Source organism: Eubalaena glacialis, chromosome 3, assembly GCF_028564815.1.
Source record: "Eubalaena glacialis isolate mEubGla1 chromosome 3, mEubGla1.1.hap2.+ XY, whole genome shotgun sequence".
Taxonomy (NCBI): Eukaryota; Metazoa; Chordata; class Mammalia; order Artiodactyla; family Balaenidae; genus Eubalaena; species Eubalaena glacialis.
In genome coordinates, this window is record NC_083718.1 from 96,469,123 (window position 1) to 96,482,562 (window position 13,440).

At 55.0% G+C, this 13,440-nt stretch overlaps 1 protein-coding gene across 1 annotated transcript; it reads left to right on the top strand.

Moving 5' to 3' along the window:
- Nucleotides 1-1,703: 1,703 nt before the first annotated feature.
- Nucleotides 1,704-13,440, top strand: INKA2 (inka box actin regulator 2). Its single transcript, XM_061186177.1, has 2 exons — nt 1,704-1,764; nt 12,202-13,440. Exons 1-2 carry the CDS (start codon nt 1,708-1,710, stop codon nt 13,042-13,044), a joined length of 900 nt encoding a protein of 299 aa, XP_061042160.1. The 5' UTR covers nt 1,704-1,707; the 3' UTR covers nt 13,045-13,440.

Here is a 13,440-nt window from a genome sequence, read left to right on the forward strand (position 1 = left end):
GAGCGGCCACCGAGACACAGGCTTCGGACTGGGTTCTGACCCACCTGTGTGCCTTTTTCTTTTCTCTATAGCGGCTACCGCTGCCCAGCTTCATCCAAAGGGGGCAGTCAGGGCTAGGCCGAGAGCCCTAGGCAAGGTCCAGTAAAATTGAGAACCCGGGCTTAAGTGGAGGCCATCCGACTGGACTCTGCAAAGTCTTCATTTCTGAAGACGTTCATTTTTATCCTCCCTCCCTCCTTCGCTCTCACCTCTCCGTGGTAAACACAGGTGGCGCTCTTTGCTGACACGGATCGGAATGGCCGAAGTTTCTGCCTTCTTTCTTTGCCCCTTCTCGCGTCTTCACGGTTGTCTCATTCGGAGATCCCTAAATTCTGCCTGGGGCAAACTTTCCCCCGTAATTACGTTGAAACAAGTCGCTAATTGCGCTTATTACTCTCGGGCCCCACAACACCGCCCCCCCGCGGGCCAGGCCGTGTTGCAGGGAGCCTGGGCACCGGGTGGGAACCGCAGCCTCGACGCACGCGGAGGCCGGCGTTGGGGGTCCTGGGTTCGGCTGGGAGGAGCGCCCGGGCAGGCCTGCGGCCCCTCTCGGGTCCATCGCCCAGGGCCTGGCTGGAGCTCGCACACCTCCGGGGCATGGGCCGCGTCTGTTGAATAGAATGTTAGCATCTTTTAGTCCTCTCTCCCTCCCCCGACCTTACAGAGAGCTGCGCAAGTGGCCAGAGCAAGAATTAGGATAACTGACGCCGCCGCAGTACTGGGGGAGAGAAAGGCCGGCTCCTCCACCCCTGCCCACCCTATTGAAGGTAGCCCCCAACCCATTACCCTATTTTATGTTTTCATGAAGAATCATTACCTGAAATTATGGTGTCTAATTTTTATATTTTACCTGTCTGTCTCATCCCCTTCCCTTCCGCCGCCCCTTGTACGTTCTTGAGACCAGAGACCTAGCCTGTCTTATTCAGTAACCGGAGACCTATAACCCTGCAGGGAGTACAGCAGAGCCTCCATTGCTTCGTGTTAAATACGTGAACGGACCGAGCGGCGGCTCCTCCGCTCCAGGGGTGAGGAGTAGACCGGAAGGTGAGGTAGACCCACACTTCCAGAGTCCACTTTTTTTAACACTTCAGAATTCAAAAGAGCTGCCGAGCGGCATTTGGGGTGGAGGGTGTTCCTTTTCTGATCGGAGTTTGGGAAACAGTGTTGACACTGAGGCACTCAGCTTCTTCCGAGACCGCTACCCAGTGCCCATCCGTTAGACGGGGCTCTCTCTGGGGGTCACGTGCTTTGTTGGGGGACGTCGGTACAGTCCGGCGTCACGATACCCCCGCCACACCGGACAGGACCAGGTAGGAGTCCCCCATGTCAGCCCCCCAGGAGCGGAGGCCCTCGCCTGGTGCACACACCCTCTCCAGGGCCCACCCACTGCAGCCCAGCCCGCGCCCCCCGTGCGTTCTTCTCATTGGCTGAAGGCATCCCTCCTGCATTCTCATAGGCTGTCCCACTTTTCCCTCCGCCCCCAGCACGGACTGCGCGCCGCGAGTAGCCGAGAAGCGGCTCCAAGTCCGGACCTGGGAGTAGAGGCTCGGCTCGGCGCTGCGAGAGGCGCGGAGCGCTGGGGCCGGGAGCCGGCCGAGCGCGGTTTCGGTGGGACCGGTGTTCCCATCCTGGGACTCTCTCGTGGAGCCGAGCCCGGCCAATAGGCGCATGAGGAAGAAGAGCAGGGAAATGGACTGCTATTTGCGCCGCCTCAAACAGGAGCTGGTAAGAGCGGAGCGGGCGCCGGGGGCTGGGAGGGCTGCTCCTCCACGACGGGTACCTGGCCTCCGCCCGGATCCCGGGACCGCGACGTGCGCGGGGCGGAGGCCCAAAGAGGAGAGGAGGGCACACGGCGAGCAGGCGGGGGACAGGGCCTGTCCTGAGGGAAAGGGGCCCCGAGGAAACTTGGAGCAGTGACTTGTGTGAGAGGGAGGCAGGCACGAACGAGTGAGAGAGACGGAGAGAGCCAAGCAAGCCCAGACCGAAATGTGCCCAGAGACCCGAGAGAGCAAAGAGGGCGCACCCGAGACGCGGTGGGACGCGCGCGCCCGCACGGAAAGAGCGGGACGCGGCTGCCGGGCAGCTGGGGCTGCGCGGGGCGCCGGGAGGAGGGTGCGTGGCCCCAACCCTGCTCGGGGCAGGAGGTCGGCCAGGGACTGCTCGCTCGAGGGGACTGGCACCTCCGGGCACCCCCCACCCCCCCAGCTGTGGCGGCCGGGCTTGGCAGGGCTGGCGCGGCTGCAGGGGCAGGCCCTGCCGGCTGTCTGCCCGGACTTGCCTGCCAGCGGGGAGGGGGCTGGCAGCTGGACCGGCGGGGGCGGGCCCGGCGCGGGAGGACGGGCGCCGCCTGGCAGCTAGCGAGCGGGAGTGCGGAGGCCCAGCCAGATGTCAGGGGTCTGGGCTGGGGGAACGAGGAGGGAGCGTGCAGAGGCCGGGGTGCGGGGGCCAGGAGAAGTGGCACAGTCTGGGGGTCGGGGGGTGGGCGGCGGGGCGTGGAAATCGCCCAAGTTGGGAGAGCGGTGCCTGCCGAAACTCTGTTGTGGGAGGCGCATTGCTTCTCACTGACTTAATATCCCTCCCCCTCCCACCTGCCACCTCTCTTGTTCTATCCACCACCAGAATTCAGACAGATATTATGCACGTCCCCCACCTGGGCCGCCACAGCCGTCTCTGTCAACCAGGCTCTCCTGGGGCTTTGCCTCCGCCTCGTTTTGTCCCTTTTAGTTTGTTTCTCTTGGAGTCGACCTCTTTTCGGTCTCACTTTTCTCCCCTCTTTCTTCTTACTTTTCAGGGTTAGGGGCACCCAGGCTGACAACAGCAGACCTGGATCCAAAAAGTGCCAGCCCATGGCTCTCCAGATTCCGTGACAGCCTCTCCCACTCCTGCCTGCAAACTCTCCACTCTTCCCGCTGGGGAGGAAACTTGGCAGCCTTAACAGGGGCCAGCTTGGGGGGAGGGGGAGCTTGTAGCAGCAGGTGTTCTCATTGATGCTTCCTGGTCAAGTGGCCCAGGCACTCTGTCTGTCCCACTCCGGGGCCTGCCTTCTCAGGTCAATGGTCACTTCTCTGGGACTTCCTCCGCAAGCCCTTTTGGTGGTGACACTCAGATGGGAACGTTACCCAGAGGAATGCTTCTTAGATGAGGGACAGAAGAGTCTCCATCATGTCCTTTCCCATACTCATTTTCTCATGCTTTCCATGTCAGTTTGGGATGGCTGGCCCCAGCCCACACATAATTCTGACTTGTCCCATTCACTTGTCCAATACCAGAAAGAAAGGTCAAGGTTACCACAGATAATGTCTGAAGTCCAAGGGCCATGTTGAGAAAAGAATCTAACAGAATCCTCTTTTTTTTGCTTGGAATCTGGGACCACACCACCCACCTCAGGATCTGCCTTAATAGAGGGTTTGTGGGTGTTCCTGGCATGGGCTTGAATTTTAAAATCCTACTGATTTGCATTTTTTTACAGCACCTTAGGTGGGAGGTGGTGAGGGGGGGAAGACAGTCTGTGGACGCCAGGAGAATAAAACAGGCAATAGGAATCTGCACGGAGCTGAGCTCCAGGTCTTGATTTGCACGCTCTCCTGCCAAGGACTTGAGCCCCAGTCCCCGGAAGGAGGAAGGGGAGAGGCTGAAGTCACCCAGCTCCCCATTAGCTTTCATTTGGCCCTTTGTCTGAGCAGCTTCAGCCTTTGACTCTCTTGGAGAGGAAGCCAAATGCCTGGCCTGGGGCCCAGAATGACACTCAGATGGGAGAGCTCTGCACCCTCCCTCCACCCATGGTGTTCCGCCCCCTCCCCAGTGCCAGTCTGCCCAGAAAGGAGACAGAGCAGAGTGACAGGCAGAGCTATTAGAGTCTTGTTCACTCCCTGACACCTCAGCCCAGTGCTTAGGTAGCAGAGCCAAATCTCAGTGACTCTGTTTTCCCAATGGAGGGAAGGAGAAAGTGGAGCTGAGTTAGCTCAGGCTCAGCCTTTTGGCTCCTCTAAGGACTTTGGGGTTTGAATTCAACGCAGCTTGGTTGTGCCTGGGTTAGGAAGGTGTTGGCTTGTTTATCCCCTGGGTCTGCAATGCGGTGGGAAAGGCTTATAGTCAGTATGTGTCATGAGCTTGAAGTGTGTGTGTGTGTGTGTTCATCCCAGGCAGAATCTTCCCTGCCACCCAGGAAGACTGTGTGTTGCTTGGCTTTGCCCTAAGTTAGTGTGTGCCCGGGAATGGCACTCATGTAATACTAGTCAAGTTCTACATTCATTTATGCCGTTAAATTCCCTTCAAGAAGCATACGTCCTACAGACCCTGTGGGTTAAAGCTGCTAGAAAAAGAAACATTCAGGAGTTGTGAAATTATCTTTGTCGAGGGTGTTGTGCACTCCTCTCCTGCCTCCTGGTCCTGCCCTTGGCCCAGAAAATGTAGACAAGAAGAGTCTGATCTTGAAAACCAAAGTAGCAGAATTTCCCAATTTCCTGAAGCAGAAAATTTGCATTGTAACAAGTGAGCCCTGGAGGGAGGCTGAGAATTGGGGGATCCTGGCTCAATTAGGTTGATGTCTGGAGAACTGGCCCTTCTCCCCTGTTTGGAAGAGGACAGGGATCTGGTTTCAGGGCTGAAATGTAGCAGGAGAGTAGCAGCAGCTGACACACTTCTTCATAAGGACGAGGGGGTCAGGGCTGCAACTACTCGGTAGGGCATATATCTCTCCCCCCTCCAGCAGCCAAAGAGGGGCCCTGCCTGAACACAGGCCTTGGGACCAGCTGTTCCTTATACACTGCTCCCTTGAGGGCCTCCAACAAATGGGGTAGACATAGGCACACAGAGGAAGCAGATGTAAGATGCTCACAGGGTGTTGCTCATGATTTCAGATCAGTGTAGAGCAAACAGAGTGCATAAAGGCCGAGTAAAGTACAGCCAGGGTGGGAAGGCTTCCTGGAGGAGGAGGAGGTTGATGGAACCAGCTCCTTTAATGTCGATCCTAGCTGAGGCATGGTGAAGCAGCAGAGAGACTTCTCTCAGGCTGGGGAAGGTCCTTCTAGAACAACTTGGTGTTCCTAGAAGGCAATTATCTAGCCACTAGTGGCCACAAGTGCAGGAGATTCTGGTACATGGAGGAGGACCAGAGCATAAAGGCAAAATAAGGAGGAGATAAGAAGGTGATAGAGGAGATACATTAGGAACAGCCTTCAGCTCTTGGGGCAAAAGAGCAAGTTTCCTGAGGCAGAAAAAAGCTTCTGCAAAGGATCTCATAATGTGGTCTCCCTTGATGTTTAGAGCTAGAGTGAAGAGGACTTTGGCTTCGACAATGTGGGGTGCTGTAGTCAGTGGGAAGAGCGTGGAGCACAGGATTTGGGGTCAGGCCAACTTGAACTCAAAACCTGGCTCTGTGTGACCCTGGCAGATTATTTGACGTCTCTGTGCCTTAGCTTTCTCATCTGTACAATGGGGTTTTAAAAATACCTACTTTATACAGCTACTGTGAAGATTATGTCAAGTGCCTCCCCAGCTGTATGTCCCTAGCACATAACACAGTACCTGATGTGTTGTAAGCACTTGGTAAACTCACAGTGATGAACTGATCAGACTGGTGTGCATGTGTCATTCGTTCACAGAACACAGTGAGTTCATACTATGTTTAAAGCACTTTGCCAGGCACTAGTACTGTGGTTACAAATAGACACTGATCCTGCCTTCAGGGAACTTAGAGTTTAATAGGAGTGATAATAATAACAATATATATTGATGTTAACAGTTATTGATATGTCAGATATCTCAGGTATTATGTCAATTGCCAGAGCAACACTAAGAAGTTGTACTTCCATTATTCCCATTTTATAAATGAGACATGGGGAGGTTAAGTGACTTGGCCAAGGTATAGAGCTGATAAGTGGCAGAGCTACGATTCAAACCCAGCCAGTCTGACTGCAGATCTCACACTGTTAGCCAGTATATGCATGCAAATGTCTTGTATAGAAACGGAGGATACATACTAGATGAGAGGCACACATTCAGTGCTCTGAGAGGGAGGAATTACCTCCAGCTAGGGGATCAGGGAAGGCTTCATGGAAGTGGTAGCATTTGAACCACACCTCGAGGGATAAATAAGGACGGGAACAGGAGAAAAAGAGCATTTCAGGCAGATGATGAAACGACATGACCAAAACGTGCAGAGATGGAAGTAATGGGGGTGTTTGAAGACTGTCTAGAGGGGACATTTGAAGACTCACTGGATTATGGCTAGAACATAGGCTATATGCAGAAAAAGAGTGGGCAACAGTGCTGAAAGAGCTGTTGAGAGCAGAAGGGGTGGGTGGGGTTGAATGCCATGCTAGAGTCTGACCTTTTCCATATGCATTGCAGAGCAGCGTGGTTAGAGACGTGCCCTGGGATCTAGGAGGTGGTAGGGGGTGGAGATGGGGGGAGGGAGGGAATTGAGGCAGGAAGATGAGGTAGAAGGTTATTACAAGAGTCCACACAGGAGAGTATGAAGGCCTGAATCACAAAGGAGAAAAAGAAGGTAACTCTTTGAGGTCCCTTGGATGCCCAAGGAACTTGGTTGACTGGCTGCATTGGAGAGGGGCTAAAGCTGGACAGGGGAGAGGTGAGGCTGAGAGGCAAGCTCCCTGCAGGGCCGAGACTGGGCCCCTCTCTGCGTCTGTCTGCCTCTTGCCCAAGCACATGGCCCCCAGTAGATTGTTCAGTTGGGAGAGTGGGCTCATCCATTTCACACTTCCTCCTTTCTTTACCCTCCTCCCTCCTCCGGCTCTTGGCACAGTTTCTACCTTACCTTCCTGTTGAGAGTTCCAGCCAAGAGCAGGGGGCTGTGAAGGTCCCTATTCACGGAGCTGGAGAATGGGCCACTTGGCAAAAGCTGGGCTTTTCCCATTTCCGGCCCTGAACCTCCTTCTAGCTTCCAGAGGGGCTGAAAGGAACTGTGTGGGGATCTTGTGAGTAATGGGGGTGGGGGGAGCGAGGCAGGGCACACTGCCAGGTCCATGGGCAAAACTGGAGCCTGTGTCAAAGGATTCTGGCTGAGCTGGGAGAGGGCGTGAGATGGATGGATGGAGGGCACAGCTGTGGGATCAGTCAGGGGCCTAGGCGAGGGCTTGGGAAGGTTGCCGAGGATGCTGGTGTCACATTTTCCCATCCTTACTCCTCCCAAACCACAAAGGGCCCAGCGAGTGCCATGAAGGGGAGCTGTCCATGGGCAGCTGAGCCCTCACCACCCTGCGGAGCGCTCAGGGCCAGGATGGTGGGGTTTGGCTTCCCAGCAGCATCTTCCCCCTTCAGATGAGTCAGTGAAGAAACACCTTCAGTGGAAGTGAACTGAATTGGGTCTTGGAGTCCCTCCAAGACTTCATGTTCTTCCTCCTTATGTGATGATAATTGCCCGCGCACGTCCCACTGACTATCCTGGTTTCTTCTCACAACAATCCCATGAGGCTGAAGAGTCAGGGATTATGATGACATGGAAAGCTCACTGGCCTGGAGTAAGAGGGCCAGGCATGGGGTCCCAGTCCTGCCACTAACCCACCTCGGAACCTCAGGCAATAGATCCGTGTTTCCACTGGAGGTGCTGAAGATGACATCAGGTGATACTCAGATGAAAAACTTAGTTTTCGATAGATAGATAGGAAGCGTTACCATCTGTTTATGGCAAGTGATATACATTTCATATAAGTTTCCATATAAATCCATTTATTTATATAAACAGATTTAAGTAAAGTATTAAGTAGGAGACTAGGTCATATATAGATATGGTGAAATCATGAAGGAAAGTCTAGGGAAGCGTGTTTAGGAAACACTGAGGGAGAAAACGAACCTCTCAGATCCCTAGCTTCCTAATCCATTAAGTGGGATTAACTCCAACTGCCTCGTCAGCCTCCCGGAGCAATTGTGGGGATCAGACAAGGTCATGTAGAAGACAGAGCGAGTGCTACACACGTGTGAGGGGTTATCATTTCACAGTCAGAATCCGAAGCGCAAAAGGGTGGTGAATCTGCCCCATGGGGAGTGGCCGAGTTAGTCAGCTGGAGTGGGCCAGGTCTCCACAGGACAGCATGCGGCTCTTTACAAACCCTAGGAGGGTGCCCGGGGGGCCATCCAGCTCTACCACAGGGAGGAAGCCAGGGGCTGGTTTAGACTGCAGTGGGAGAGACTAAAGTTTGCCAGGAAGAAAATTTTTAGAATGAGACATTTGGAGGTCCAGAAGATGCTGGGCGTGGGAGATGGACTGTGGGGTGGTGTGGATGCAAGGAGGGTGGTGAGCCCTTTCTCAGAAGGGATTCGCACAGCCGTCTCTAGGATATGCTTATCACGGGTATTGTGCTTGGCGGTGGAGCAGGCTAGCTCTGTGCCTGTGTGCACACGTGTGTACAAGCGTGTGTGAGTGTGTGTGAGCTGGGGTGGAGAAAGAGGGTAGTGCCTGTTAGAGCCATTCCCATTCAAACTAATCAGAACTAATTAGGCCTTCTTGTGACTTTTCCACCTGAGCCCTGAGGGCAAGTTGGGTATGACTTGGCGCCGTCCTGAGACTCTGAGGCACCGGGAGGCCAGAGAGGAACTCACCACCTACAGCATGGGATTTAGTGTTCGTTTCTAGCTCGGGATTTTCTCAGATTTGGCGCCTCTCCTTTGTGCCCACCCCATGTTGCTCTCTCTTCTCCCTCTCGGCAAGAGAAACCTTGGGATCTGAGCAGGTCCCACGCTCTGGGGAAGACAGCAGCCTGCCCTCTGGCTCTTTCTCCTTGGGTGACATCACTCCCCCGGGGCTGGGAAAGGCAGCTCGCTTCTCCATCAGGCCCCAGCCGATGCTCCTGCCTCCCCACTCCCTGGCCTCCCTGTTTCCCACACTCGGGCTTCCTTCTTCCATCCTCAGCCCCCCTCACAGCTGCCTTCTTGCCCTCCAAGGTCAGCGCTCTGTGGCCGGCTGACCGAATCTGGCTGGACCATGGGCAGGAGGATGCGAGGCTTCCCTTTCCTTCCTCTGTGCGGGGCCAGGGTGGGAAAAGGGACCAGACGAGACGTTTCTCCTCAGTCAGACCAGACAGGTGAACGGAATCCTATCACTACTGCGTGTTCAGGTTCACTGAGGAAGAAATGTTCTGGAAATTCTCAGGAAGTCTTAAGATAACAGCCAAAATTCACCCGTAGGCCACGCATAAACACACATTACCTCGTCTCGTCTGTCCAAAGTTGGACCAGGCAGGAACTCTTATTCCCATTTTAAAGAATGGAGAAATTGGAGTTCCCTGGCGGTCTAGTGGTTCGTAGGATGCAGCACGTTCACTGCAGTGGCCCAGATTCAATCCCTGGTGGGGGAACTAAGATCCCGCAAGCCGCGCAGGGCGGCCAAAAAAAGCAAGAATGGAGAAATTAAAAAACAGAATTTAAATAGCTTGCTCAGATCACACAGCTATTACATGGCAGAGCTGGGATTTGAACCCTGTTCCGTTTGTCTCCAGAGCCCAAGATCTTAACCAGTGCTCTATCGTTTTCCACAGGGCTGCAATTTCAGCTCTTATTTACTTAAATGGGGCCTCTGTTTCATGGGCATCCCTGAATTCATACACACCCACACCCACACATTCGTTCTCACTTTAAAAAGGTACAAAATGTCGGCATTATTTCTTAAGGATTTTTCCATACTGGAAGGGATTGAATGGGGTCATTTCATTCCTCCCACCGCCTCTGACCTGGACTGTGTTTGGCCTTCTGGAAGGAAGCTGGCAAGCTCCGACTCTGTGCCTCTTGGTGAAATGAAACCTTGAGAAACGTTCCTGACCCTTTCTCCCTGGGTGGTGACTTACTGAGGGCAGCAAGCAATTTGGGGTGCTCAGCGGTACTCCGTGTATGTTTTATGGCTATGTAGTAAGTGCAGAGGTGCTAGCTGGGCTCTGGGGCAACACAGTGATGTGCAGATCTCAGTCCCTGCCCCCAAGAAGTAGATGCTCAATGAATGTTTCATCAGTGACCCAGCACTTAAAGGCACAGAGGAGCTGTGAGTAGCAGGACGACAGGGAAGAGCGTTTTCAGTATCACAGAAGAGGTTCTGATGGGAGCGTGGGGTGTACATGGGAGTAGATTATGCATCTGAGTGGTGAGTGACAGGGTCGGAGGTGTGTGTCGGGAAGACTGATTTGGTGGCCTGCAAGGAGGCTTCTGCAGCATTGCAGGGGGTAGAAGGGCAGATGTGCAGCATCTGGGGACAGGAACGGGCAGTGGGGTGGGAAAGCCAAATATGACCCTGAGGTTCCAGGTCGGGGTGAGTGGTATGAGGCAGGGGACAGAAATAGGAGAGTCAGTGCAGCAGTTTGCCAGGAAGGGACCTTGAAGAGTTTGGTCTGGGGCTCAGAGTCTCCTGACTCTGCTCTGGGTCTTCCAGTTGTGGCTGAGCTGCCTCCAAAAGGAAGGGGTCAGGAAGGTAGAAGCCAAAGAGGCCAGAGCAGGGGGCCATCAGCAAGCGTGGCCACCCTACAGGCTGTGTCTCCTGATGCTGCTGCCACTCAAATGGAGCATGCTTGCCCAGCAGCCTGGCAAACCCCAGGCTGTCAGGCCCCGAACCACCACTTCTTCTTGCTCTTTCTTGGGGAAGGTGCAGAGTGTGGGCAATCCTACACTCAGCAAAGGCTTCCTTGCCCTCAGGGACAGTCAGTCCTCCACTGTCTGTTAGCACTGTGGCTCAGGAGAGCCTGGGCTGGCCCCTAACCCCCACCAAAGCCCGAGTTGGCAGGGGAGGGTGTGACCCTAAAGCCTGAGAGGGTCAGCTGCCAGCACAGCGCTGCAGAGCCTCTGCGCCTGCCCTCCCAGGCCCTCCACCCCTCCACCCTGTGGGCTTAGCTCTGTGCGTTAGGACAAGGCTGGGAGGTAAGATGATCCCGGTGGGTCTCTGGGGGGCTTAAGAAACAGATGGTCCCCTTGCCTGAGGTTTGCCGTTGTAACATGAGCAGATCTCGGGAGGGAGCTGGCAGAACCAAGGCAGCTTGGGCCCGGGGATGGGAACCTCGTGAATGTTATCAGACGAAGCATCCCCTGCCCAGCCTCCAAACTCGGCCCTCACCCAAGTCAATCTCTTAGCCCCTTCCAGCTGGCACCTGGGACTCGGGCCTTAGACACCCACAGAGGGGCTGGGGAACTGGCCCCCAGTGTCCCCACTCTTGGCTAGGACAGCGGAGCCAGTTGGGCCAAGAAGGCAGGAAGAGCACTGGAGCCAAGTTTGAGAGCAGCTGAGAGGGGACAGGTGTCTGGAAGGGAGAGAAGGGCTGGGCAGAGCTGGGCAGGGGTCTCAGCAAACAGGAGCCTCGTGGCTCCTTATCTGTCTCCTGACCTGCCAGATGTGAACAGCAGTGAAAGGAAACCCCAGGCCTACCCTCCCTTTCTCTAGGGAATCTGAGCTCATCCCCTTCCCTAACGTCCCTCTCAACCCTCCTCCACTGCCCAGCCATCCTGAGGCAGTGCTTGGTGGTTGGGACTCTAGCATTTGGAGTGAGATGTCCTGTGTTTGAGTCCCAGCAACGTGAGCTGTGTAACCTTAGGCAAGTTACTTCACCCTCACCGTGGTTAACTCATATGTTAACATGAGAATTATAATACCAACCTCCTAGGGTTTACATAAAGATGAAATGAGATGATGTGCACAGAATACTTAGCTCAACTCCTGTTACACGGTAACTGCTCACAAATTGTTACTGTCTTCATCATCCTCATCTCAGGGAGGCTCAGGAGAAGAAGAGGGCACAGACACAAAGGACACACATGGCCATCGGAACTTTGCGTACCGTCAGACTGATCTCAGCGCCACCTCTTACTATCTATGTAATCTTGAGCAAGTTACTTATGTGCCTCAGTTTCCTCATCTGTAAAATAGGAACAATAATACTACCTCATAGAGTAGTTGGGGAGATTAAATATAGATTAATTTATACATATGCATATATGTATACATATATGTAGCTTAGGACGGTGCTTGTCTTAGCAAGTCAGCTGCCATTAATAGTATTTCCTTTATCCAGCCATATCCGTGTCAAAATTCCTCCTCTCCCAGCCCTGATCTGTACTGTACTAGGCTGTACAGAGATGGGGTCAGTGGCAGGCTGGAATGACCCTGGAGGTGTGTGTTTGGGGAACAGCCCTTCCCCCTGGCTCACAGGCCCTGTGCTCTCTCCCCTGCAGATGTCCATGAAGGAAGTGGGCGATGGCTTGCAGGATCAGATGAACTGCATGATGGGGGCGCTGCAAGAACTGAAGCTCCTGCAGGTGCAGACAGCACTGGAGCAGCTGGAGATCTCTGGAGGGGGTCCTGCCCCAGGCTGCCCTGAAAGCCCCCGGACACAGCTTGAGCCCCCTCAGTGGGAGGGTGGCAGCGGTCCTGCCAGGCCTGCGGGCTGCTCCCCCTCCAGCCAACCCTCTCTGGGCAGCAGCGCCAAGCTTCCATCGCCTAGGAGTGTGTGTGGGAGGGATCTGGCTCCCCCGCCCAGGACACGGCTGCCAGAGCACCAAAGCTGTGCCCAGCGGGGGCCAGAGCTGGTGGAACCGGATGACTGGACCTCCACGCTGATGTCCCGGGGCCGGAATCGACAGCCTCTGGTGTTAGGTGACAACGTTTTTGCGGACCTGGTGGGCAACTGGCTGGACTTGCCGGAACTGGAGAAGGGTGGGGAGAAGGGTGAGACCCGGGAGGCAGGAGCCCCCAAAGGAGGGAGGGGCCAGCCACGGGAGCTGGGCCGCAGGTTTGCCCTAACAGCAAACATCTTTAGGAAGTTCTTGCGTAGTGTGCGGCCTGACCGTGACCGGCTGCTGAAGGAGAAGCCAGGCTGGGTGACACCCACGGCCTCTGAGCCCAGAGCTGGACGCTTGCAGAAGGGCAAGAAGCGGGGCCATTCCAAGGGCTCTGGACATTGCCCCTTCCCAGGTGCCTCGGAGCCCAGACGAGGGGAGAATCCTTCCACCAGCTGCCCCAAGGCCCTGGAATCCTCACCCTGTGGCTTTGATGTTAACACAGCGGTTTGGGTCTGAATCCTAGAGGTAGAAATTTGACTGACCCAAAAGGGCCAGGTCCCACTGCTGCGCCCCTGGGAAAGAGGCCGGGTGGTATGGCTTTCAAAAGCCTAACTCCAAGTCCCTTCCGCCGAGAAGGGAGGGAGAAGAAGCAGAGGGTCTGGAGCAGAGCTGACAGGCCTGTAGTTGGGCGAGGCTGTGCTAGGGGCTGGCTGGTGGGGGAGGCGAGAGTTCCTGGACAGAGAGAGAGAGAGAGAATGTGTGTGTGTGCTGCTTTGGGGCTGGAGGTGACAGCAGGAGAGGGGCAGGGGGAGAAGACCAGGAAATCCTTCTGACATTCCTTCACTGCCCCCAAAGACCTCAGTGTAACATTCTGCATGGATCGGGCACTGGGGCCGCAGGTTCCCCAGAGAT